The sequence below is a fragment of the Macrosteles quadrilineatus genome, unplaced genomic scaffold (assembly GCF_028750875.1).
Source record: "Macrosteles quadrilineatus isolate MER2022 unplaced genomic scaffold, UCM_ALF_1.0 Scaffold_3__2_contigs__length_128488019, whole genome shotgun sequence".
In the NCBI taxonomy this organism is placed as follows: Eukaryota; Metazoa; Arthropoda; class Insecta; order Hemiptera; family Cicadellidae; genus Macrosteles; species Macrosteles quadrilineatus.
Genome location: NW_026542596.1, coordinates 21,934,022 through 21,961,003, shown reverse-complemented (window position 1 = coordinate 21,961,003; position 26,982 = coordinate 21,934,022). Strand labels below are relative to the sequence as shown.

General features: G+C 38.7%; 1 protein-coding gene across 2 annotated transcripts in view; it reads left to right on the top strand.

Annotated features, from left to right (window-relative positions):
* LOC128988756 (zinc finger protein castor homolog 1-like) overlaps positions 1-26,982 on the top strand; it is a 129,836-nt gene that overhangs the window by 42,413 nt on the left and 60,441 nt on the right. For both annotated transcript variants that reach the window (XM_054410363.1, XM_054410362.1), the window contains exon 2: positions 15,615-16,318. In XM_054410363.1, coding sequence (XP_054266338.1) covers positions 15,622-16,318 — 697 coding nt within the window. In that variant the 5' untranslated portion in view covers positions 15,615-15,621. The remainder of the gene's footprint in view (positions 1-15,614; positions 16,319-26,982) is intronic.

Genomic DNA, 26,982 nt, shown 5'->3' with positions numbered 1-26,982 from the left:
AAGGGGCGTTCTTTCACCATTACTTAGAAAAACGTCCATGATATTCTTATCTGTTGTGTAGTGTGCGGTTTTAAATGTAATGATTCTATCGATCTTAGAGTTTCATAATATTCAATCTTACAAGATGAATAAGGTTTGAAAAACTTCCAGTTTAAAACTTTCCCTGGATTGCTTCACCCAATCAGCGGACAATGCAGTCCAAGTAGTCCATCGATATCGTCCGATCCAGGCGCGAGATTGGACAAATTGTTGGTTTACTTAATAGCTTCTTTTTTCCTCGATTCAGCCAGTTTTATCAGATTGGGCGGAGTTACATTAACAATGTCCGAGACTGAGGTTAATCGAGTGTTAATTACTGACCACCCAACCTCCGTCGTTAGCCGAGCTTCATTTGGGATGTGATGAGCTCATGAGCTCACACAGACGTGCTAGTCATCATGTTGTGGTCACATCCAGCATAGAGGTGTGGTTACATTTGGTGTAAGCATAATAGAGAAGGACGATACTAAAGTATCATAGAGGACTTGATAATTTCTCAACATCTTATGACCCATACGTGGAAGTCTATATCTACACTGGATGGCAAGTAGGAATTACTATAATGACAATATTTCTGATAGTTTTGGTAAAATTTATAATTTAATTTTTTTTCCTTCTCACCCAAGTTTTAAATTGTTGTATCGCTTTGGACAGCACACTAGATAGGATTTCACCTGTTCAAGAAAATCCAATTATTTTGCAAGACGTTAATATGAATAATTCAGTTAAACACGAGAAAAAAACACTTTTTGAAAGAAATCTTTCCAACCGAATACTACAACAATGTCGATCAAGCTTCGAGAGAACAACCAGGAAAGACAGTTTAACATTGCTACGATTACATAAAGGTGTCGGGTTTCAGCCACAACCACATACTATAATGCAACGCGTAAAAACTCATGTCGGACCGCTCAAGTTTCAATCAATGATAGATCTTTTAATTGGTTAGACCTAAGCATAATTATCACATGAAGTATATTTATAATTTACTCATGAATGAGTTTTAAATGTGCTTTGTACGTTTTGGGATGAATTAGCTGATGGTCATTCGGCAGTTGAGTCGTAGGTAAAAAATGTTAATGCATTGTCCCTCCTTAATGCACACTCAAGCTGAACTAAGGGTGTCTCTCAACATCGTCAACACTCAAAATTAAAAATATCAACACCAAACTTTGCTTTTACTGCCGAAGAGATAAAAAAATACTTCACCTCTTTATTTACAACCTTGCAAAAGTTGTTTATTAATTAGTTAATTTACCTATTCAGTTAATTAATGCCAGCTCGTGTGCATAAACACACTTTTCTTTATGCATAATTATCACAAGCAATTAATGGTACTTGATTTTACCGTTGTCCGTATCTCCCAGTTGCAAGGTTCTCTATTAGCATAGATGTATCTGTAACCTCATTAGGCCCAAGTGGTCTAGCATTGTACAGCTGATGAGTACAACGTTGTACCGTACTGTGTTTGCATTCTACAAAGTGTAGCGTAATTTCATCTCAGTAGATGGATATTAGTGGAGGCATTTCAAATTCGTACTCAATGTTAGGTACTTTGGGGAGTTCTCTTCTGTTGTTCTGCAAATTCTTGTCGTTGAGTGTTCAACTGTTAATCGTTTGCAAACCAATATCGGAAAAAGAGCAATCCAAATAGCTGTCAATTAGTCAATATCAAGATGCCATGATAACTAGAACTGATGCAAAATATTGAGCAAAGGGAAGAAATAATTGTAGCGAACGTTTACATTTGGAGTAGAGGTAGTGATAAGAAAGTATCACATCTGCGTATTTGGCTAAGGGTATTTTATTCGTGTTAGTGTGGTGGAGTGAGCCTTTAGTTCAAGATATCCCCTTGTATTTTACAAAAAAAATCACCACATCTTTGCTATTACACTGCGAAATGGAAGATGTTAGACGAACTGTGCTGTTAGAGAATACCAAGGCTTTAACTGGGGTTCAGACTTCCACTCCAATCTTTCCTCCGAATTTCAAGCTCTCTCGATTATTTGTAACATAAACACCCACCTGGAAGGAGGAATAAGAATGACATTCGGAGGTTGATTCCGGACCTGGTAGCAGTGGAAGTCCTTCAGCCATCTCTTAGATCAGACTCGGACAAATTTCCATAATCCGAGTAATTTATGGATATTTGAAACAAAACACCCCATTATGACGTTTCCAACCATCTGAGCGACTGAGCGCCAGTTGGTGATAAGATCTTGTGATTTGTCAGTGTATCAGCCTCGGCAGCAGCGGCGAGGTGCCATTTGTAGGCGATGGATGATAAGGCTGATCTACGACACCGACGGCTTCAGCTGCAGCGGGTGTCGTCTCCCGATCTGGAGAAGGGTTCGCAGAGCCTGGCTAACATCTCCTCCCTGGTTCAATACTGCCTTTAAATAGTGGTAATTCCAACTACAAAACTGTCGGTAATTTGTATTTATTCTGAAATGTACATTAAAAAAATATAAGAGTCAATAATAAACCTAACGGCCTCTCCAGAATAGATTTGTCAATTGTAACTAGTTTATTGTAGAATGACACCCTATGGATTAACTTTATTCTGTTTTCATATATTATTTTAATGTAATAAATAATAAATTCGAACCATCTACAGGTTTCACTTTTTAGGAATAAAAGTGTGACCTTCCGATTAAAACTTGTTTTACGGATTTGCATCGATACGGTTTAATGGGCGCAGTAATCATTCTCCTGCAGCTGAATAAAATTTTAAGATAAGAATTATTTTCTCGAGGTAATGTTACCATAGTCTAAGATTGAATGGTGACTATGTGTGATCTTAGTTGTTTCTATAAGGCAGTATTAAATGATAAGTCTACAATAATATGTACAACACTTGCTGGAGACTGCGCAAGTCAAGGTTACTCCACAGACAATGTATACTCGTTGTATCGTTTTACACTCCAGACACCAGTTAAAGTAAGAGAGAAAGTCTGCTGAACGACACTTGGTTCATTACCAGTCAATTACGACCCGTCTGTGATAAGGTCAGCAACTCTTGGGAATTCTTTAGTCATTTGTTTTAATGTGGCCCAAACGGAAGGTGCTATTATCAATTTTGACAGCTTAATCAACGAGGAGTTGTCCAACTGGCTACGAAATTCCGAAACGGATATTGTGTGTTGCAATTATGATTTATGACTCAATAATAGAATCTGTGAGCAAATCTGTAAATTGATTTATTGGGCGGCGACAGTACGGTTGTACACATTTAGGCTACTAAAATTAATTATGTTTTCCAGAAGAAATTCGATTAATTTTGAATGGGTAATATTAGCTACAACTTATGGTGTATTGGGTCATGAAATTTTTTTTACGTATACCGAAAACGCCTTACTGAAACCCTCATCAAAATTCACTTTTGATAAACGGAAACCCATTCACAAACTCGAATTCATAAACGGTGTCAATGCAAATCACTTGTGCAATAACAGGTGATTCAGAGTAGTCCTTGCAGCGCGAAGGCAGGCGAGGGTTGTTGTCATAAAGTTGTTCAGTTCCAACAATTGCACTGGAATACATAGTCGGCCCAGTCGAGCACGCATTTGGCATTGACGCCAAGATATGATAATGGCTATGAAAGTACAGCCTTTGAACATTGGTTGTGATTTATTTGGTCCAGACAAGATTTCTTGTAATCGTTAGAATATCTAGTTTATTCAATATCTGACTCTCATACACGCTTCGTGAATGTTACATCATATGACCTAACCATTCGCATTTGACATTCGAGTTGCCGAAACCTCGTTCCTATTTATGTTTTCATTATGCGTTAACCTCGGTGACATTCCATTTGTAGTTTTTAAATGGAAATTCACTTTTGTCAAACGTAATGACCACGTAATTTGACGCTATCAGCGCCAATCTACATAAATGACTTTCTGATTTATGACAATCGTGTGCTTAAACAGAACGAATTGATTGATAGTTTTCTCGCAATATTGAGGTGATGGTTATAAATATTTAGGGGAAATTTCCTCACTTTGAAATTCTAATGGTTTTACCTCCGTAGTTATCACCCATTGATCGTGTGTAGCTTTACCATAGATCGTAGTTTTGTTTTTGTTACCTTCAGTGAGATGTTTACAACTTTTCCATTATTATTTACCCATTTATCACGAGAACGTATATTAATCTATTACGAAGTCTTCAGTAGAATAAGCTGAACACTGTAATAAAAGCATGACAGACAAGAATTTAATTCGAAAACTCAAGACTCGCAGCCTGGTCATGCAAATACGCCGTCAGAAATACGCCGAACGCAGAACCAGTCTTGGCGCATTGTTTTGAAAAATGATAAGAACCGCGGTACATACCGACAAAAAGTAAGAAATACTTTCCCCATTACGAGAACATTCTTGTCGCGGCTTCGGACTAATCTGACAAAAAGCCTCTTCTGGCCGCCTCTATGTTTATTTAACAATGGCCGGCTTTTTGCCGCTAAAAATTGGGTTGATTGTTTGCGAAAGTATGTGGAAAGGTCGACAGATATTCAGAAGTCGTCGTTTTTGCTGAATATCGCGGGCTTGTGTTCTGGAGACGTGATCGTATAAATTATATAAGACGTGATGCGATTCCTTTCGGCGTTTCTTTGCCAGGTTTGCTGACTGATTGAGGCAATTAAGATTGCTTTTGGCATTCATTCTGTTGTGTTTGTGTTACCACGGATAGTCTGTGGTTTGTAATTGGTAGTTAGAATTCGTATGAAAATATAAACACACACTTATAGCTTGAAATAAAATCCTTTACCGCAAAAATTAAAATACAAAACAAAATTCTTTGTCATATTTTTCGTGAACAAAAATAGTTCAAATCTAGTATGGAATTTTGTTGGGGCTTGTTTATAACTTTTATCTCCAAATCGTTAGCTCAAAGCCGGAATTTGAAATTAGGTCAGTGAGGAAGCAAGGTCGAAATTGTTATGCGATGTAAATGGACGAAGCGGCGCGGCGGGATTTGAGAAAACAGCGGAGCTGGACCTTGTAAATCAGCTGTTTGGGCAATTTACATAACGTACGACTCAGCTGATCTTGCCATCTCGCCTCCTCGTCTGCCATTGACTGCATCAACTAGAGGAAAGTTTGATTAATGGCTGGAAACCTTGAATATTTCGATGGAAATATTTTTAAAGTGTGTAGGATTTGAAGGCTTTCGAGTAAATTAGAGCGATGAATATTTTAGTAAATATTTCGTGTCCTGTCAACCAGCAGAAGAGTGCTGAGATTTGAAGTATAAATAAGAAGTAGAACTGTATTTCTTAATGCTTTGTCTTCTGATCCATGCAAACCGTATATTTGAAACTTAATTATAAACAGCGGCAGATTGTTTAATGTAACATAAAATAGTCAAGCTCAATAATTCTTACCCACAAAACAGCAGTCCGACTTATACTATATTCCCTCTATTCCTTTCAGTCCTTTATCCAATAATCCGAGAATATCCAATTTACAAGACCGGACAACGAATTCCCCTCACATTGTTCATTGTTCGAGACAAAGATTAAAGGAATTGCTACAGTTCCCATCATTAAGCGTACAAAAAGTACACCACCAGACGTCCATGTTTATTCCAACAGTTATAAGAGAGCCACAATAGAAACAATTATTCCGATTTGAATAATGGCCACCAGCCAGTATAAATATGGCCATTGAGACAAGAACCATTGTGCGAGCAATCAAACCTCGGCCTTATACAGCGGTGACATGGCGGGTATATTCATAATCGGCGAAACACGCTGGATTTGAATAATCAGTATAATGGTCGTCAGTAGACGTGGAGTGGCGGAGAGGACACCGGTGACGCTGTGGTTGGTTGGTACCGGAGGTTAATTGGGGCTAATGCAGGATGAGCTGTCAATCTTGGGAAGACTCATCCCGTGATTGTCGTGGGTCTGATTAGCGGATAGCGGATAGCGGATTGTCGATGCGACACTGGTATTGCTCAGGTTGTACACATGGTGTATGTGCAGATGTATAGGGGTGACGTGTGTCGCTATTTACCGTAATGGTAAACAAGCTGAAATAAAAATACTGTGAGATTAACACTAAAAGTCTATTGCAGATCAGAGGTTGGAAAGTATGGCTTTAGAGTCCTGTTATTGTACGGCAATGCTAATCTAATCAAAAGTCATTTAACGATGAAATTTAAAGAACATTTTTAATTGAAATCTCGTGATTCAACGACTACAAACTGACTATAAGGAAAGAAAAACATTTTACCACGTCAAATGTGGATGTCATCAGAAGATGGCTCCAACAAATTGGTAGGGACGTGTTTTTGACTTTGAAGTGCAATTAAATTGTTTCTAAAATGTTAATTATCATACAAACATAATCTCTAATAACACAGATTCCAAACGCAATACACACAGACGCAGAAGAAGCAACGTAACGCACTGCTACAAGCTACAATCATTACTTTCGACTCCCCCAGTAGGCATATCGGTTACCCCAGCCCACGGCACACTTGCAGCTCTCACGGCATAATGAAATGAAAGTATGGAAGGCATATCGGATGTTTCCGCTGCACAGGTGTCTCCCGACCATCAGATGCACGACTTGTCGCCGATGCTAATACCGATCGTGTTTCCTGGGATTCTCCAAGAACCGTCGGCCTGCCCCGGGCAGGACATGTAACCTTTGCAGCCTTCTTGTTGTGCACGCTATATTGGTTCCTTTATAGGCGTGTACGGTGTACGCCAGTCCTTGGGTGAGATTCTCCTCTTTTTGCCTTCATAATCATCTCGGTGTCCGATCTATTGTTTCTCGGTTTAAATCTTGGGTAACCAGCATAGATATTGTATTGGATGAGATTATTTTAATTTTAGTTTTCATTTGATTAGGGTTTTGATTTGATCTAATTTTGTTTTTGAATCTAGGTTGGTTCATTCATGGCGGGGGGATTAGAACTAGGATCATTGAATCAGATTACAGTTCTAAATGATTTTCTTTCAAACCTGCTTTTGGCATCGAAGTACTTGCAGATTCTCGAAAGTTTCTTTGAACCGATTTCTGTTGAAAAATATATTGATATACCTTCAATCATAGGGTAGGCACATCGAAGTGCGTTGTCCCAGCTAAAAACTAAATGGTGATTTCTGAAATAAATTTTAGTAATGAACGGACAAAATATAACTCTCGATAGGGAACTTCTGCACCTTGTTCTACACGTACTCCATCCGTTCCCCAACTCCCGGCCCAGTCATGCCCACATGTTACAATCATTCCGTGATTTCCACGAGCGTGGCTCTGCCAGCCCCGGAGGCGGTCATCTCCAGAAGTGCGGACTGTCTCGTTAGGCGATGAGTTATTCAGATTTTGGGGGCGAACAGAGCTCGTTATGAGTGTTGTGGTAGCCATTAAGTGTATCAACTGCTTGTTAGACTGGATGACTCGAGCAGTCCGGAGTATCTGATCATAGCATTGTCAGGAGCGTTGCACGCCGGGCGCCGTGAGGATCAGATGTGGAGCGACAATGGACTTCGTGTACTCCAGACTCCGGAGTAATGGGGCTTTGACAATGATGTGAGGAATGGCTCAAGTGATTTTGGATTTCGTTGCTTCTGTTGAGGGAGGTACGAATGGTAGTGGGTAGGATGATTATCGACGGGTTAATTATTTGGCGGAAGGTTTGTTTGTATGTGGGAACTGTAAGGAACGCCATGTTGTTCATTGTGGTTGGTGATTGTCAAGAGTAATTTTTGCAAAAGAGTTGTATTTGGATGTGTTAGAAACGCTATTTGGTCAGTGGAAATACTCAATTATTGGGTGTTAATATTAGTGATTAAAATCTCTTTTTCACATTGGAGATTGCGATTATTTAGTTTATCTAGCTTGTAGCTACCGCAGTAAATACATTTTTAAATTAACTGTATACTACAAAATCATGGAAAAATAACATAGTTAAAAGCTCTTAAAACACGTCTAAAGTTGTAATAAACCTCAATCCTAAAGTAAAATAAACTTGTTAGTCAAATTAGCTGCTAACGTAACGGACAAATGAAGACATCTCGTTGGAAGTGGTCGAGTGAGAGAGTGGAGAGTGTTGGTGTCGATGGATGTCGGGTTTCCGAGAATGTGAACACAAGAGAGGTGTCAGTCTGTGTCGTTGGCACGTACTCAACTCTCAGCGGATACTGGTCTCCGATCACACATCAATCGCCAACTATCAACCATCCCTCTACTTTTGAAATTATCTCTTAACCGTTTCCAGGATCAAGTTTTCTTTGGTTTAGTGATGAATGATTGTGTCATTTCATTTTTAGAACTTGGACATCCGAGTGATCAGTGTGTAGCTGAATTGTGCACTGGAGGAATAAACCACTTTCAGTTTAAATAACTTTTGAGCCTGAAGATGAAATGACCTGAATCAACGTATTGATATTTCAGTACGATGTATGTTGGAATCCTATATCGCGTGAAAAACATACTGTCGTATTATAGGGAGTCGTGTTTCGAGCTACTTAGCAATTACACGTTGGTATACGAAGTGTGTTTTTTATACTACGTAAACTCACATTGCACGATATATCAAACTATATCTATCCAGGAAGGACAAATTTCAAGACCCCTAAAAGTTCCTTGCTGAACTTCCTCAGACAACTTCTCATACAAGATTCTGGCCGACATAAACTCATTTTCCACTGGAGGAGAAGAGTAGTCGACAAATGTTCCACGATATATTCTCCCCCAACTCCGCCCCAATCACAGAAGTGCTCCATCTCCGCGACGTGACAGCCATCTACATATTTACTACAAACATTTCATCGAGCGCCTTGGGTCTGCTTGACTTAATGAATAGAGCGCACGGCCTTGGTTAGAGCAGTACTTTGTTGAAGGCCAAGAGATTTGTGAAAAGATCGCGCGACCACCGAAAAGGTCGTAAGAAAACAGATGTTCTCGATAATTTTGCCTTTCTGCGGATCTTTGTCAAGGCCACAGAGTAGACGGGCGTTACAGGATCTGTTTTGTTTTGAAATTAATTGGACTTAAAATTTAATAGTTTTGAAAATAAAACCAAGCCATTGATGGATATAAGAAATCTGGGATAGTGTTACATTCTAACAATATTTGCGTGGACCTTAAACATTTGTTTTCACTAACATGTGTTTAATGTAATTAATCAGTTAGAGACAAGCTGCACAAAAAGCAGCAAGGATAAGACAGAGAGCACATATTTGGAAATATATACGACGTGAGTGTGACGAATACAGAGCTCTGATCAAGGTCCTCTGACTTATTAGTAAACATGCTTAATCTGTTCTCAGTCTACAAACATTAGCTCTCCAGACTTTGTATCACGTCTTTGTCACATTTCCCGGATATGTCCCACTAATGATCCATATAAATGTGCTCTTTGTCTATCCGACATTTGGTCCTCATTCCGACACATATGGCGGTCTTTATTTTATTTTAATAAACAACACTCGGCTCTAATGAAAGAAAGGATACGCAATTGTAAAACACTTCGTTTGTCATCTGTTCTTTGCTACAATACTCTTTTACGGAAACTGGCATCGCTGTTTCCGGGGACAGCTGCCAGTCGCACCCTCCCTTACTTTTGTTGCGTGGTTTTATTGCCGATGACCGCGCATTTTTGTTCACCCTTTCCAACGGCCGGTGGGCGTTGGGCAGCAGAAATAAATTATTGTGAATTATTTAAATTGGCTGAACATCTGTGACGATGCCCCATGTGGGGTTGTTCAAGGTTTTGCGTTTGCGATTGTTTTTGTGTTGTCCGGCCGAGTCTTGTGAGTATTGAACAATGAACTGCTGGAAACATGTAGCAGTAGTCTTGTGAGTAAGCCCGTATATGTTTTGTTTCAAAACGTGAATAAAAACAGCGTATTCGTAAAATTAAAAAAGTAAATTTTGTTGTTGTTGCATATATTGGATTTAAAACAATTGTTTTTAACTGTTATCTTCTTGCAAAAAAACAATTCATTAGTTCGTTTACCCGACTGATGTAATTCTTTCACAGCTTTATCTGAGTTTAACACTTTTTCTCGAGAATCCACAGATTGGTAGACTGCTGACCTTTAAGTTTATTGAACTTTTCAGAATCTAATTAAAGAAAATATTGGAGATTACGTGGTTTTTTCGCCGATTATAAAAATCAGCCATCATTCGTATGTTGCAATGTGAATAATAACACTATATCAACTGTCTACTTTTATTTTTTTATAGGTTAATTTGTAATGTTTCGTATCCAATATTTTCATTACAATAAAACTTTAATAGAGAATGTAAAAAGCTATTTAAAAATCCATTACGAAGATGGTGTAAAGTTACACCAATCAGCCTTACAGCGTTACAAGGAAAACAGCAAAACCTATTCATCATCGAAAGCAGTAACGTAGCGGAAAAGTAATTCTTTCAATATGGTAATACAAGGTGCAAAAAGTGGAACCGGTTCTGTGACGCGAAACTGTGGGATTTCAAATATCAGTCATTTCCGAATTTCGTCCTTTTCAGGGAAACGCGAAATCGTTTGTCGTTAATTCGTCGGTCACGTCGAATGTTCTCCTTGTATGGAAACTCGCTCGGTTCCCCGAAACCGGAGGTGTTGTTGTACAAATAGCCCGCGAGGTCAACAAGAGTAGAGAGCTGAAACTTGGCATGATGTAATTACTTTATTGCCTTGTCGAGTGACCGCGCACTTGGGACCCGATGAATAATTGAACCGGAGAAATCAGAAACAATCGGGGAACCAGTTTGCGCCGTCATTTGTCAACTTATCGCGCGGTTTTTTTCCGCCAGAAAGTTGGCGATGCCTGACATGGGCTGATAATGGTCTGGGTCCCGCAGATTTCCTCTTTAGTGCACAGTTTTTCAGTATCATCAGGGTTGTTGTTTACACCCAACCTCGGGGTGTTTATAAAACAAGGGTTTTAAAAGTCTCTTTAGATCTCATATTTTCTAGGATCAATAATATAACCATTTAAAGTAGTTACGATAAAACTAATAAAATCAAATTATATAAAACAGGTTTTTCAGTTAATGTAATATAGACAGTATATTCTGGTACTGTGCGGAAAGTAGCCAAACACATTTAGGACAGCTCGTATGAATATTTTCACCGAATGGTTTCTTCAAGACCAAAACTGGGAAATGTTTGAAGGTGACCAAACGAGTTTTAAAATGAAACCAACCACATAGTAAACAACAAACAAGTTACAAAATACATGGAAAATCTAGGCTGGATTAATTTAGAGATAATAAATACAAAGTGTAACTTTTTGATTTACCAGCCAATAAAAACCCGTTCAAAATAAATTTTGATGAATCTATTTACCACAAATGAATTAACTGAATGAATGAATGAACCATGTTCACAAACTCCAAATAGTTCAATACCAAAACCTTCACACATTAATTAAAAGATCTTTTTCGCGGTATTATAAAAGTATCAATGGTCCTGATGCACTAGGCTAATAACACACAACTATTCCCATTACAACTATTGATTTGAGCGTTGCAGCTACCAACCACAAGATCCAAACAGTCAAGGATGAAGAGTCGGGGAAAAGAAAATAAGACGTTGAAGAAGAATCACATAAATCAAGGAAGAGGGGAATTAGTCAGACTGACGGGTTGGGACTAGTTCTGAATTGGGCTCCAATAAAGAGAATCACATTCCAGCAGGGCTGTAAACTCGACTGATTTACAAATTGGGTCCGGGCTTTAGAATGCCTAATGAGCCACTATCAGTGGCTCGGCTAAATCAAAGGTGACACTTTAAGAGTGTAGTACAAGCAGTGATGGTCTCCGCGCTAGGTGGCAACGCTTGTCACATCTTCTATCGGGACATCCACCGGCGCCGCTGGAATCATTTTAGTTTGAAATTCACTGACACTAGTTTTATTCGTTGAACTGGCTCAAAATTTGACGATGTGTTTTTTTGTTTTCCAAGTAAAGGGAATAGTATTTTGGGAAACCACGAAGGAGAATACATTTCGCACCCACCGTCTTCTTTACAATCGTTTGCTTTGAGTTAACGATCCTGTTATTTCTTTGTATTTTCTCCCATTTTACAAGGTTTTACGTGCTTTAATTTTATAACTGCGTATGTACCTACTAGGAAAATAGTATATCGGGAAACTATGAAGAATTGAATTTAGTTCGTATTTATTAAAAGCTATTGGTGTTCATTTATCATTTATACAATAATGTCAATATACATTTGTTTTAAACACCATATGAGAAGGTGCAACTTTGTTACTGTCAAAATCAGCTGTTTCCGTAGCAAAGACTGTGTGTTTAAAGCTAGTAACTTCAATTAAATTGTCAAGGATGGTATTAGATTTTTGCAAATGGTTTTTAATTTGGATAGAGAATTTTACGTAACTGATTCGTGTACAAAACAGTATATTATATAATCATTTCTATTTTGTATATCGTTACCCCTGCGAGACGTCAATTAAGTTATATTTATTTGTAAATAGTTTTTTTTTCATTATTCTAAGAATGAAAACATAATGTCCATCGGTATATTTTTCAAAACAAAGATATGAGGATATGTTTTTATCGTCTAAAAACTAAAAAGTCAATTATAAAGTGGTCAGTGTTTTCCCAGCTATTGTCATTATTTCTCAACCATCGCGACAGATTTCCCGAACAACTTCAATAGGTAAACACACACGGGGTTTCCAAGGAACTGCAAACTGCAATAAAACTCTGTTCCAAGTAATCCCACTTTTCCCGAGCGATTAAAGCAATTAAGCGGCAATGAGATAAAATCTTAATCATAACCTACACTAATGAACGACTGGTAAAAACTGACCAGCTATTAACTCTTCACCTTCGTGGTGTTAATGCCACTTTTTAATTTTCGCGTTTAATTGTCTTCAACAATCAATTCCGGAGCAACTTTGTTGCATAGTTGTAAGTAATTATGGCAAGTGAGTTGCACTGTAGGCCTCCACGGTGATATCCTGTGTTGTAGCTGTGATTTATACCTGTTAATTAGCTCAATTAGTATATTTCCCAGCATCCCGGCTCTACGCGTGAAACTCCTCATTCAGACCACCTGTGTTTATCCAAAACCTGTTATTGGAGAACTGGACGGTCAAATTGAGCTATTGGAGTGCGCCGCTTCCTACTCCCATCGCGTCTAGGTCTGGGTCACATTTATAGCCCAATTTCCGTTTTTTCCGTTTTATTTACCTTCCGCTTCCGGTTACGATTGTTGATAAGCTAACACCCCGGGTAATTGTTTGGCGGGAAACTGTGAAGCTGTGTTTGCATTGCGTGGGAGTTTTTAAGTTCTAAAGGTGGACCGAGTAGAGGCGAGACACTTGGTATTCGCTTGGTATAAGAACTGGATTTTTCACTTGTGTTAATTCCTTCCTATCATATTTGAACATAAGCTGCGTTTAGGTTACAGTGTGTAAAATGAATGTTTTGGGAAAGTAAAGTAAATTAGTTGACTGAGGGCTGTAACGTCCTTTTATGTTGAATTAAATATTCCGTACGATAAAACTTGTATTACACATATTCCATGTATGTTCGTTGTTTGTGAACGATCGTAGTATTTGTACTGTAACCTTTTTAGCTTGATCATAATTGATTACACATGTAAGATCCAATAATTGGTTCTGATCTAATTGAAATCAAACTCGAAGTTGCAACATAAACGTGCACCGTGCTTGCTGATGAGAGCCTGGGTATGTCACATGCACAGATGCAACTTGAGGCCAAATTGAAGACAGGACTGGCCGGATTAAGGTCCCTCCAGTAGCGCATATCAATCAGTAGCAGTAACAGTAACAGTGTAGACACTAATGCAGCCCCACCATCCCGTAATCCGGTTAGTCCATGCTGGTCTCCCTGGGTAGGGCTTACCTGCAAGATAGAACACTGATCAATAGTTCACATCTCGGGTAGAGTAGGTAACACAACTGTATACAGTTGAGGAACAAACCAGTGCTGGGGACAACAAACCAAGAACAGCATAAGAAGCGCCACAATCTTTGTTTACAAAACATTTTTGGTTTTCTTTGAGAAATAAAATTTCCAAACATACGAATCAACGTAAATTTGAGAATTAACATTCTTGTGTGTAAAACAAATGTTCCCGTTTTTATACCATTCTAATTTACGACCAGTTCTCCCTTGTGCGGTCAGATGAGTTGCCGAAAGGCCGATTCACTCATTCCGTGTTTCCTCGATAGCGTATCACAGAATCAGTCGGTTTCCCCAGTAACATGGAAACACAGCTCTCGTGCGAGTCTCTCGATACGGATCGCCGGCGGGGTCGGATGACTTAATTTACAGAACAAGTGATCGGCGAAGATAGAATCGCCCGATTTATGGCAACCGGCTTGACCGATCGTCCGATTCCGATTCCAACCATCGCTTTCTCTCGTTTCTCCGTTTATGGAAATCTCCGAAGACACCAGCGATCGGTTTCCTGACCGCATTTGCATAATCGGTTTGGAAACAATTAAGCCGGGATATGGGAAGCTGTTAACAGACTTTTGGGCCGAACAGAGGATAAAGTAGCGGGTGACAGAATGAGCGCTTATATCACTTATCGATCAGTTCAACTTTGATTAATGGATTTCTTATTAAATCGATTAGAAAATTACCAGGGTTAAATTAGTTTTCTTAATCTGTGGTTAATTTAATGGCCAGTTTTCTTTTAGTATATTGCAACACAACTCAGCTCACCATATAAGTGAACTAAATCAATTTGCTGCTGACGTATGGCGCAATATAACTTACTTTTCAGCTGATCAGTAAAACTATCTACCAATATTATAACACAATATCTATCAGGGGTTTTTAGGGGGTTAGCAATGAGTAATTAAACTTAAAGTCCACATTATAGAGAAATTATGTATCACTATTACAAACTCAGTTGTTTACTGATCCCAAGATGACTGAGAAGTATTTTACTCCGGTAGAGAAAAACGAATATTTAGTAAATGCAGAACCCTATCAATTCCATTTCAACTTAACACCTAAAACTGAATCATTTAGATACCCCTTGTCTATAAACAAGCCAAGTTCGCAATACATGTAAGGTTATCAACGGAATCAATGTAGAGTGTAACGGGTCTGCTTCCAAGCATATCGGAGAGCTCTTGTTTACCCTGGACCAGTTGACCGAGAAAGCTGCAGCAGATAAATCGCACGCAAGAACGGGTCCAGCTGTACGATCTGTATCCGCGACCGGGTGACGAATATGTCTCATTTGCAGACTAGCGGCGACTCTCGACCGGTCCCGGTCAACGCTCGCCTTGTCGCCCAGTTTACGGAAACACTCCAAATGGAAAGTTGTGCTGAAACGGAAATTTGTGAGGGTAATTCACCCGTACACAGCCTCGCTTCCACTTTGGGATTTCGCTTTCTCGGACTCCCAAACGGGTCTTTGTAAAGAACGAGCAATTATGTTTAGTGGTAAATCTTATGGTGTTGATCTTGTGTGCATAGAATAAGGTCATAAGTTAGTGAATGAGGTTGAATATATTTCCTTAGACTTTACCTCTTATCTTATCCAGAGAATGTTCAATTCCAAAACATTGTTCCTTATACTATGTTATCTTGTTGCAGACTTCCCATGGTGAACATGGCAGAAGCAGAGCCCGCGGCGATGTTCCTGACAGCCTCACATCATCGTCTGCAGAGCCTGGACGTGGACATGACCTCAGACGCGGACTCAGAGCCGGACGAGGCACCATCGCTCCTCATGATGCGCTCCTTCCACCCGACCAGTGGCGAACTCAAGAGAAACAAGAGGAAGAACTTCCAGCCGAGAAACATCTCCTACGAGGATCCGGAGGTCTTCAGGAGGAGCCGCGATAGCAGTGGTGACTCTGGAGACGAAGGCGAGGCTCTGGACTTGAGCAACGCTGACGCAGTTCCTAGTGGAAACAAGAGGTTTCGAAAGACTTTGTTGGCTCCTCCCGCGAAGAGGTTCGAAGAACGCAACGACCACGAGAACGCGCCTGTGCCCATGGACCTTAGTTGTGGCAAGTCACATAGTGATTATCCCGACGAGTCAGTGCACAGTGAGACCGAGTCAAACTCTGAGGACAGTGAGAGGACCGAGTCCAGCAGCAAACGCGAGTTCCAACAAGCATCGCCTCACCAATACCTCCTGCACCACGCGTTCCTCAACCAGCCCCAGGATGCGTCTGATCTCAAGGAGTACGCCCAGAACACTGTCAAGGAGTTGCTGGAGATCTACGGCCTCAACAGCGCGGAGGTCGCTGAGTCAATCACTAACAACGTCCCCATCTCCAATTTCAACTCAGGTCAGTGAATTGACTATCTTGATGAAGCAGTCCATACTAACCTACGTAACTAGTATTTTACTGGTTTATAAACTGTCACAAAGAATTCTTAGGTAAATATGAAATTTTTAGTACGATTTCATTATGTCAGTTCTCTGACTTGAGTGCATCAGAAGCTTGTTTTTACTATTGGAAGGCCAAAAACTGGTTAATGTCTTTTTAATTATAGGCTAAATGCGAAGTTAAAGAATATTTAAATTGAGCAAGTATATTATCTGATCTTTGCAATTAAGAATATTTTAATCTGTAAAATCGTATTACTATACGTGCATCATACGATCATACACAAAACTAAGTCGACATAAAAATTACCATTGCTAAATATTTAAAAAACACAGTACTTGTAAATAACCTGTTTGAGACAAACAGGAATTATTTCCTTGTTACTAACTCGCTGTACAAAGTCTAGAGCACGTGTTTACAGCCAAGACTCGCTAATCAGCAAACCCAGCTTGTCGCTTTCTAATCAGCATTTTAGTCCAATACCAGAAGTTGGTAATCCATTGGTGTGAACTAGCGTTAGTCGGTGATTAGAGTCGGTCCGACAATCTGTTTGTTTTCACGCCAAACAGTGTGTTAAACAGCTCACCTGATCGTGAATGTTTTATGGTAATGTCCCTGTGCAGTGTTCAAACGTCGACCACATCGTTTCACTGTTCCTCGGGTAAACTTTGCAGTCACTTTGTTATGACTGATGGGGGTCATTATTTAGTCTGTTTAACGCCGTCCGGTCTTACAGGAAAATGTACTCGGAGTAAACACTTCCGAGAAAAGTCCACTTTGCAGACACGGCCGGAACACCGGCAGTCAAAACAGCACGCACGTGTCGCCCGATCGGTCACGCGTACCACTGTATTCATATTCCGATTTCTCCGCTCCCGTTCGTAGGTTTACGACCGACTAACAAGTCTCAGTGCCGACTAATCGCCTATCGTAATGAGCGCATAAACCGCCTTTGTCACATTTATCGCCGCGTATTATTCTCCGTCGGCCGAGGGCAATAAACCCGGGAACAAAGCGGCCGAGCGGATTGACCTAAGTAATATTAATATAGGTATTCGGTATTTATGAAATCGTGCGCGGTCGGATTCCGATTCCGTCGCCGTCATTAATCACGGTCGATCATTACACAAGCTGGGCGAGACGTCTGGCTCCGGAGTCCATCTTCGGGTAATTAGACGGTAATTGTCTTCGCGCCCTTTTCATACTTGCTCCGGTTTTGATAAGATCTCGTGTTTTGTTCTGGCCCCGGGGTGACTGACAGCACAATGATGTTGAAATATTGAGCCTGGACGGACAAAGAGGATCTCATCGCCGAGGAGGAAGGCCGCTGGTTTTGTATACTTGATTGCGTCGACGGAACGTCTTCGATTGTGTCTAGGATTAACTAGTACTAGTCAAAGATTAAAGAAAATTAACGAACACTGAATTATATCAAGTAACATTTTGAACCCCTATTTCATCTATTTGCCAAGAGTAACTACACCATGGATTTATATCTTCTACCAGCCAAATATCTACACACGCATTTGTGATTAGAAGAGTAAGATGACTAAACCTAACTAAAGGCTAAAATTGTTATCAAAACGCATTCCACAACACTGCATTACGTAACACAAAAGTTCATGATTGTAATAGATGCGTCAGCAAAGTTGAATACCGGTGCGATATCGTAGTAATTTGAGAGAAACGATGATTTTATTTAGTGATTTAGCAGAAGACTAATGAATAATGATCCAAGTTCCCAGCTAGATTGGACATTAACTCCGTTCACACCTGCTAGTCATCAATCACCTCGCCTATTCCTCAAATGAAGCTAATATTACTAAGAACACAAGGTTGGTGGTGAGTTTACTCTTTCTAAGAGGTAGTTGCAACGGACTCAAAAGAATGATCCTTGGACCCTTTACGATGAACAAAATAAAAAAAATCGTAACACTAAATCTGGAACAATATCTGATGTTAATTTTAAGGAAAAGTATAACTTAACGACCGTATTTTGTAATATTCCGGCTGTAATAACAAAGCCTAATAAAACGCGAGGCTGCCGTCATAACGACGTTTTGTTAATGTCCAAAATGATGGAAGAAGTTTGAGATCCTGTTTTGCAGACATTTTCGCGAGTTCCAATAAACCGTTGCCATGGCAATCCGTAATGCCGGTTTGGCAATAAAATTGAAATAAAGCGGGCAGTAAAAAAGAAACATGGCGACCGTTAAAAGAGTCATAACAGGCGAAATGAACGAGTAAGATGTTGCCACTTTTTATTTCCCGAACTTCTCCAAAAGCGCCACACACGATGTAAATACCGCTAAATCCGGGGATGAATTCTCTAATAATCGCAAAGAGTTTGCAAGAACTTTTATTAATGGCCGCCAATAAATGGGCTTTCTTCGGATTTATTAGAGGTCGGATTTAGAAGTAATGTATTTTTGCCAATAGCTTTCTTTATGTGTAATTATTTCTTGCTACATTTGTTTTGTTTTACGGCTACGTGAATCTCCTTTCCGATCAATTTATCGTTCGGAATTTATTTCTTAACATAGACAATTAATAATTACACTGTATACTGGATGTTAGTGTTTAAATTAAAATCTACGAATTCAATTATTACCTACGAGCACGATGTTTTCTTTAATCTTACGCAATTTAACATAGTTCTCGAATACTACAAAACGTATACTTTTTTTACCAGCCGTCATGTCATAATGGTCATGGCAAATCTTAAACATTATCAATACAAGTTAGACAAGTATACACCAAAAGTAACTAGACACATATTATTTCATCCTATAATCATCTTTATTTTTTTAATCGATATTTAAATTGGACATTATAGAAAAGTAATCAAAAAATATATTTTACTAATCATCCTGTCCACTCTGATATAGTTTACTTTATAAGTTTCATTTCCTACAAGCACGAGGTAAGGCGTCCCTCAGGGATGCACGCTAGGGCCACTATTCTTTGCCACTTTGAGACGTCCCTTTCATCACTCCAGACCCCACGACGTCTGACCCAAGCTCGCTCTTGTACAATGAAATCATTATACCGCGCCCAGCACTGCACAGCCCCACCCATCTGATCTGGATTCCATCATTAATGAGTTCGGATTTCCATGAGGCGAACACTTGTTCCGCGGAGAAAGTTGTATTGATGGTCCATTGTAGACTGATACGATAGGCTGTCCATCTGATATGAGATGGCCGATTGTCGCCGACCGGTTTGGAGTTCTGCGCCACTGTTTTTGCGGAATTTGGAAAACAATTGTGAGCAGAGGCCTACACGGGGTTTAATGTTTAGAGGGTTCTGGGGGTAATAAGGGTTATTAAACGACGTTAAACCTTCAAACCATTCAGTAATTAAGGATTGACAGACAGTGGAAACATTTACTATAGTTTCAGTTATGCAAGTTTTTACGATATATTTACATATTTTTTATCAAACTTTACCTAATATTTATATTCTTTTATCTGTTACCTTAACATGACTTTTTATCAAAATTACCGTCCGTATAAAATATCCGTTTTAAAAGTTTTTAACCCCTAAATTGTTGCTTGTAATTTGTTTCTTAATAAAATATTTAAAAGTGTCACCAAGTACACAAATAAATTGAAATAGGTACATAATTTTAAGCTGCGGCATTCGCAAAAGAATATATATTTGTATACCTCAATATAGCCTTAGTGTGAATTTATTAAATGGTCATAAATAATGTATGTTTCATATTAAAAATACTATAGGTAAAATACCATCGGAGAATCTTAAAACTTATTGCAAAAGTTTTGCCAAGGGTTATTTCTTTGATAATTCTTGATATTTTATACTTAAGCATTTTCCAGCAACGTGTGACATGATTAAATTGGTTTAAGGGTTTAAACCAGAAAGTTATAACATACTATACTGTACTTTGAAAAACTAAAGATTAAATGTCGGCTACTTTAAAATGAAACATGAATGAAAAATATCTTTATTCCAAAAAGGTTGTGTACAAAACTATTCAATGAAGAAAACAAAAAACGTAAATGTGAAATCAAAAGAATAATAGATTAAATTAACCTTTTACTTAACATCTTCGTTTACAAAAAAGATTAACATAGTTTTATGGAATAAGCCGACATATGCAGCGAGAATGTGCGTCGACTGTAGTTTCGTCCAAACCCAAACAAATCATTATTTGGCCAAATAGAAAGAAGAAAAGGAAATCACATTCTTCGGTATTCCTAATCTTAATTTGCAGTAAAATATACATTTTGCAGTGCGATTAATCTTCATTATCTTATATTTATATAACCATAGATTAAAGGAGTAAACTCTTTTAACAAGTCTTTTAATTTAATTATATTTTAATTCCTCTATTTTAATTTAGTTCTTTTTCTTTGTCTACTCCTTTGATCTATTATATAACCAAAAAAGATTCATGTATGCCATATTTATGTTTTTACTATTTTGATAAATACCAATAAAATAATAGTCAAACAATTTTTTTTTTAATTTCCACACATTCTACAGTATATGTTTTATACACTAATATTTTTATAATATATACGTTTTGTTCCAGCTTTTCAAAATTTATACAAGACAATGATTCGATTCTAATCAAAGAACAGCGATTAAATGGGTTCAGATCATTAACTTATGGTGAGCTAGGGCGGGTTGTGCGCGACTATCGACCGCAGCGCTACGGGGTGTCGGCGCCGCGAACTAAGACCACTTACTGCTCTTATATTGTTACAGCTTACAGCGCGTCCGATATCCGTCTCTTATTTATCGGATAATGCTTTCCTCCCTTCCGATAGCCGATTGTCGCAAGAAAACAGCGCAAAACAATTGTTAAATGTCAAACGGATGGCGCCAGAGTGGTTAAGCAATGGGTGGGACTAAAATATTTATTAGCATTAATTGACAGTCTCCGTTAATGTAACAACAGTATTTGTTTTTGAGGTGATGAATGACGATTTGATTTATCAAATATGCTGTACTAAGGCATTGTGTTTCTGGAAACCAATCAATTAAAAAATTCAAAACAAAACTTTAATATTTAAGACACGCAAAATAAAGCAAATATAAACATTCTCCCAATTTCTTAACACTATCAAGGTTAATACCTAATCAGTGGATAGAGGCTCATGGGGAACCGCGAGGGAGCGGTCAACGTCAAAATTAAGGTTCAAATTCAGTTGTGTTACAATTTTCAGGAAAGTTGGTTAACACTTACAGTAATGGTAATGTGCATTCATCAAAGTTATAATTGGAAAAGTGTAAGGCCACCCACAAGAACTAATACAGTAAGTGTAGGGAATAAAACCACTCAATACCTATACTTTTTGTTTTAAAATATTATCAAAAATCCAATACAAAAATTAATATGAAATAAAATCAAACACACTATTCAGCACGATAGTAACTACGAACCAGTTTTTTTTTCATTCTAACCAAAAATGTGAAATTTTTAATAAATGTATAAACTTTTCACATTTTACTAATTAAGGTTGTTTTTATCGATGTTTTTGGCTTAGAAGTTTTATTAGTGCAAATTACATTGAAATTAAACATATACTAATATTTCTATTAAGTAACTTATACACATTCCACGCGGAAAACCATATGGACAAATTAAATACTCATTGCTCTCAACAATTAACATTTCACTCCGAACCTATGTTTCACTTATTACCCCTCATCACGAATCATTCCGAGCTCTCTCGAACACAGAAGACAAAACAGACTATTAATCACAACTAGTATTTAATACAGCGTTTGTCCCAGGACATCGACCTGAGGTCTGTAATGGTTGCTTCTAAACAGACAATCAAAACTCCATTAGGTATTAATTAGGTAAAAAGTAATAAAGCTGGCGGCCATTGTCTCCTTTTATGTATCGGTGAGGTCCAAATTGCGTCGAGCCATCGTTTACAGCACCACTCGTGGAGTTAACATCGTGTAGCATTGTTGCAGACAACACTCGTCGTGGAATTTACTTCGTGTAGCATTCATTGTTGCAGACAACAGTCGTTGAGGAAGTTACTTCGTGTAACATTGTTGTAGGCAACACTCGTCGTGGAATTTACTTCGTGTAGCATTCATTGTTGCAGACAACAGTCGTCGTGGAAGTTACTTCGTGTAACATTGTTGTAGGCAACACTCGTCGTGGAACTTACTTCGTGTAGCATTCATTGTTGCAGACAACAGTCGTTGAGGAAGTTACTTCGTGTAACATTGTTGTAGGCAACACTCGTCGTGGAATTTACTTCGTGTAGCATTCATTGTTGCAGACAACAGTCGTTGAGGAAGTTACTTCGTGTAACATTGTTGTAGGCAACACTCGTCGTGGAATTTACTTCGTGTAGCATTCATTGTTGCAGACAACAGTCGTCGTGGAAGTTACTTCGTGTAACATTGTTGTAGGCAACACTCGTCGTGGAACTTACTTCGTGTAGCATTCATTGTTGCAGACAACAGTCGTTGAGGAAGTTACTTCGTGTAGCATTGTTGCAGACAACACTCGTCGTGGAATTTACTTCGTGTAGCATTCATTGTTGCAGACAACAGTCGTTGAGGAAGTTACTTCGTGTAACATTGTTGTAGGCAACACTCGTCGTGGAATTTACTTCGTGTAGCATTCATTGTTGCAGACAACAGTCGTCGTGGAAGTTACTTCGTGTAACATTGTTGTAGGCAACACTCGTCGTGGAATTTACTTCGTGTAGCATTCATTGTTGCAGACAACAGTCGTCGTGGAAGTTACTTCGTGTAACATTGTTGTAGGCAACACTCGTCGTGGAACTTACTTCGTGTAGCATTCATTGTTGCAGACAACAGTCGTCGTGGAAGTTACTTCGTGTAGAATTGTTGCAGACAACAGTCATCGTGGAAGTTACTTCGTGTAGCATTGTTGCAGACAACAGTCGTCGTGGTGTAGCATTGTTGCAGACAACAGTCGTCGTGGAAGTTACTTCAAGTAACATTGTTGTAGGCAACAGTCGTCGTGGATTGTACTTCATGTTGTTGAGAAACATCTAGATATTTTAACTGTAGATAATTGAGTTTTTTCTCGTTTAGCATTGTTGTGGACGACGCCCGTTGTGGAGTTAACTTCATGAGGAATTGTTTAGACGACAATCTTTATGATGTGCGTTTCGTGTATTGATTGAAGTAAAAATTTGTTGCTGTGATTTTCTCTACATAATATTCAATTATTACTATAGCGGTGCAATATTTGATACCTAGATTTTTCAAGACTTTTTTAATCCCTCGACGATTGTAAAATCTGATGGGAATTCTTTAACTCGTAAAATTAATCCAATAGCCACATCTAAGACAGCTTTAGCTTTGTACTCATTGATCCCAGCACCAGCACTTCGACAAGGGGAGGACTGAGGTTCAGGGATGTAATGGAGGAAGCCTAAAGCTAAGGGTGGAGAGGAGCAAACAAGCCTCAAAGCGGGATTGCCCTGGCCATATTTGAAGTCATTATCTAGACCTACAGAGGCCATTAATGTTTCATATGCACATGTATGCCCCCGCTCACGGCGACAACGCATTCTACAGTCTACACTCTACAGTGCACACGAGAATGTTGACAGTCAAGATCTACTCAGCTCCCAACTCCTATTGTCATACTCAAGTTTCATTGTTTAATGTCAAAATGTGTAGTGCAGTTATTCCATTAACTCCACAAATTTAAATTGTTAACAATTACGAATATATAGTTTGTTCAATCTATAGTCTTGTGTGCCAATGTTCCATCAATAGTATATCCCTTGTAATGAAACCGCTCGTCATTTAGCTATCATAAAATAGAAGATTTAATTTTTATCGTAAACATATTGGCTGTTTAATTTCATTCCATAGAACTGTCTCACAAAATAATTACTAACATGAGGGAACAAGCAAATTCTATAAAATTCAATACTGGCCTTGAAGGTCAGTTAAAACTAGCAGTTTATATCATAAACAATTACAGTTTGTTTCAATCCATCACAGTGGATAACACCCCACCGATATAAGTGACTGAAGTTGCAATATATGTGAAGAGCAATCAGAGAACCTCCAAAACCCCGGACGAAAACGCGAACGCTAGCGCCTCTGCTCCAATGACTACTCACTATGAAATTAATTGTGTGTATTCCTATTTGCGTCGAAGCCAGCTGGTAATAATAAGAACACACACGACGAGCTCGCGTACGCACGCCGACGTGCACGCGCCATTTGAGACGACTGGGAAACAATTATTCGAGAAACAAGAGTTGGGCGAACGGAAAGCAGACAATATGAAGCTATTTTAACAATTCACGGCACACTTGGCCTGAGGCCAACGCGTCTGCACAATAACCAATTTACGACGAGAAATGCCGAGAAACGAATTAATTAGACTTGGACATTTTTTAGTTATATTTCGGGCAACAGTTTCCCAGAGCTCGAGGGCAGATTGGTCTAATCTGTGTGGTAGGATGGAAATAAGTCAAGAAAATACGTGAGCGGGATCGAAATAAAATGACCTTTTGAGTGTAATAATACTTCAAAAATGAACTACTGTAATGTTGGACAATTATGTATCTGTATTGTAGGATTTAGAGGATTTAAATAAATATAACTGACCCAACCTCCAACCAGAAAGAGAAATTTTGTGCTAGAGAAATAACATGTGTTTAAATATTGTCCAAACCAATTGATAAATCAATTAAAATGTTGTACAATATCTTGGAAATGTCATTTGAATATACTAGAATATTGCACCTGAGCCTACAACTGAATGATGTATCGGATATCTGCAAGATGCAACTCGGAATATTTCCCAGCCACCCAATCGCCATATACAATGACAGTCACTGATCCCTGCGTGTATGCAGCTACTAAGTACTCGACTCAGTGAATATCCAGTTTTGTAAAGTCAATCTTGCGTTGCTGGAGACCAGGTTACTAGGTTCATATCCGGTATCAGTGTACAGATTGTACAAGATTAAGTATAATACATACTACTGCAGGTCGATGACGTAGTTGCTTGCTCAATGTTCAGGTTCTGTACTACACAGTACCGCAATCAAATGTTCAAAGGCCTTTAGAAAGTGTACAAGGGCGATGGTTGGAGATCCGCCAAAATATTGGGAATACAATTACAATAGGGAAATCCTTTGCTTAATGTCCTGGATTTCCTTGATTCGTTTGTGATTAAATAATTCCCAGAACGTACGGATTTTATCGTCATTCTAAGCCGGTTCGTGATGGAACGCAACCTAACCTCAATTATTCGTTTAACCTTCAAAACTGTATAATCGGAACTGTTAGTGGGTGTTAAATGAACAAACTGAGATTGTAATTGTGCAAATAGTAAACAAATTAATATTATTTTAATATAAAATAGTGTACATGTTGCTCGAAATCGAGCAATTGCCTAGAAGTAAAGTAGTTATTTAAAAACAAATAACTTATTTAAAACCGAATAAAAGTCATATAAATTTTACTTAAATTAATTTTGCGCACATCCTAGAATTTAAAATGTAATTCACTCTGCTGTTATTTCAGTTCAATCAATGTCAACATCAGTAACAACACTTTATTTGAGGCTCCTTGATTGAATTTTTAATTGCATTTCGAGTCTCAAACTCGCGTTGTAATAACCGGAAACTTAAAATCGACTGCAGAGAGGGAGAGGAATTGTAGAAATTGTTATTATACTTAGTTTAGTTGAAGGGTGAGCAAGTAATTCAATTAGGCTAGCATTGCTATAACACCGCGACACACTAGGATACAAGTTTTAAGGCGAATATGACTCGAGAATAGTGTTATAGGCTATAACGAGAAGACAGCATTGTTACAAAGACAGCTAGTTTTTTTGCACCTAGAGAATTTATTAAAAGCATGATTATCAAAGACCTGGCCTCCTGGTCCTGGTTCAGTTCGAATCATCAAAAAGTGCTTGACTTTAAAACACATATATTTTTTTATATGTATAAATACTATTCACGGTTTAATTTTTTTAGATGATTAAACATAATGACACCAATCACTATTTGTATGGTAAACAAGAGTTGTGAATCCCGGGTGGTCGCGCGGACACCAAACATGGCTGCGATTTGAGGTGAAGCGCCGGAAGCCCGTAGATAAGCGTGTTCGCCGTTTTGGGCTGGACAGGCGGTCAAGCTACGTGCAAACGTGCCGCACCTCGCAAATACAGATATCGAGAAAGCCGCGGACGCGTCCAGATAGGAGCGCGCGTGACTTCCGACGGACATGTGCGTGTGTGACGTCACACGCGTGCCGAGACTGACCAATCACGAGGTGGGGCCAATCATGGCCCGCTGAATGTGTAAATTCGGACGAAAGGTGTTCCGAGGCGCAATGGGGGCGGGGACAATAAAATGAGGGTAGTCAGTTTTCAAGGGATTTTCATGTATTTTTACGCTTCATCCGAAACCTAACCCACAGAGAAGGGAATGTCTCTGTGATTTGACCAAGTAAGGTGATTATGAATGTAATTGTGGAAATAATTAATTAAAGTAACTACAAATTATTTGTATTGCTGGTCTTAAACTTCCAATTTTCAGCTCTGATAGCAGTTAGGTGAAACCACATCCAAGATATATTTTAGGCCAAAATGTATAACGACGCCGAAAATATGATAC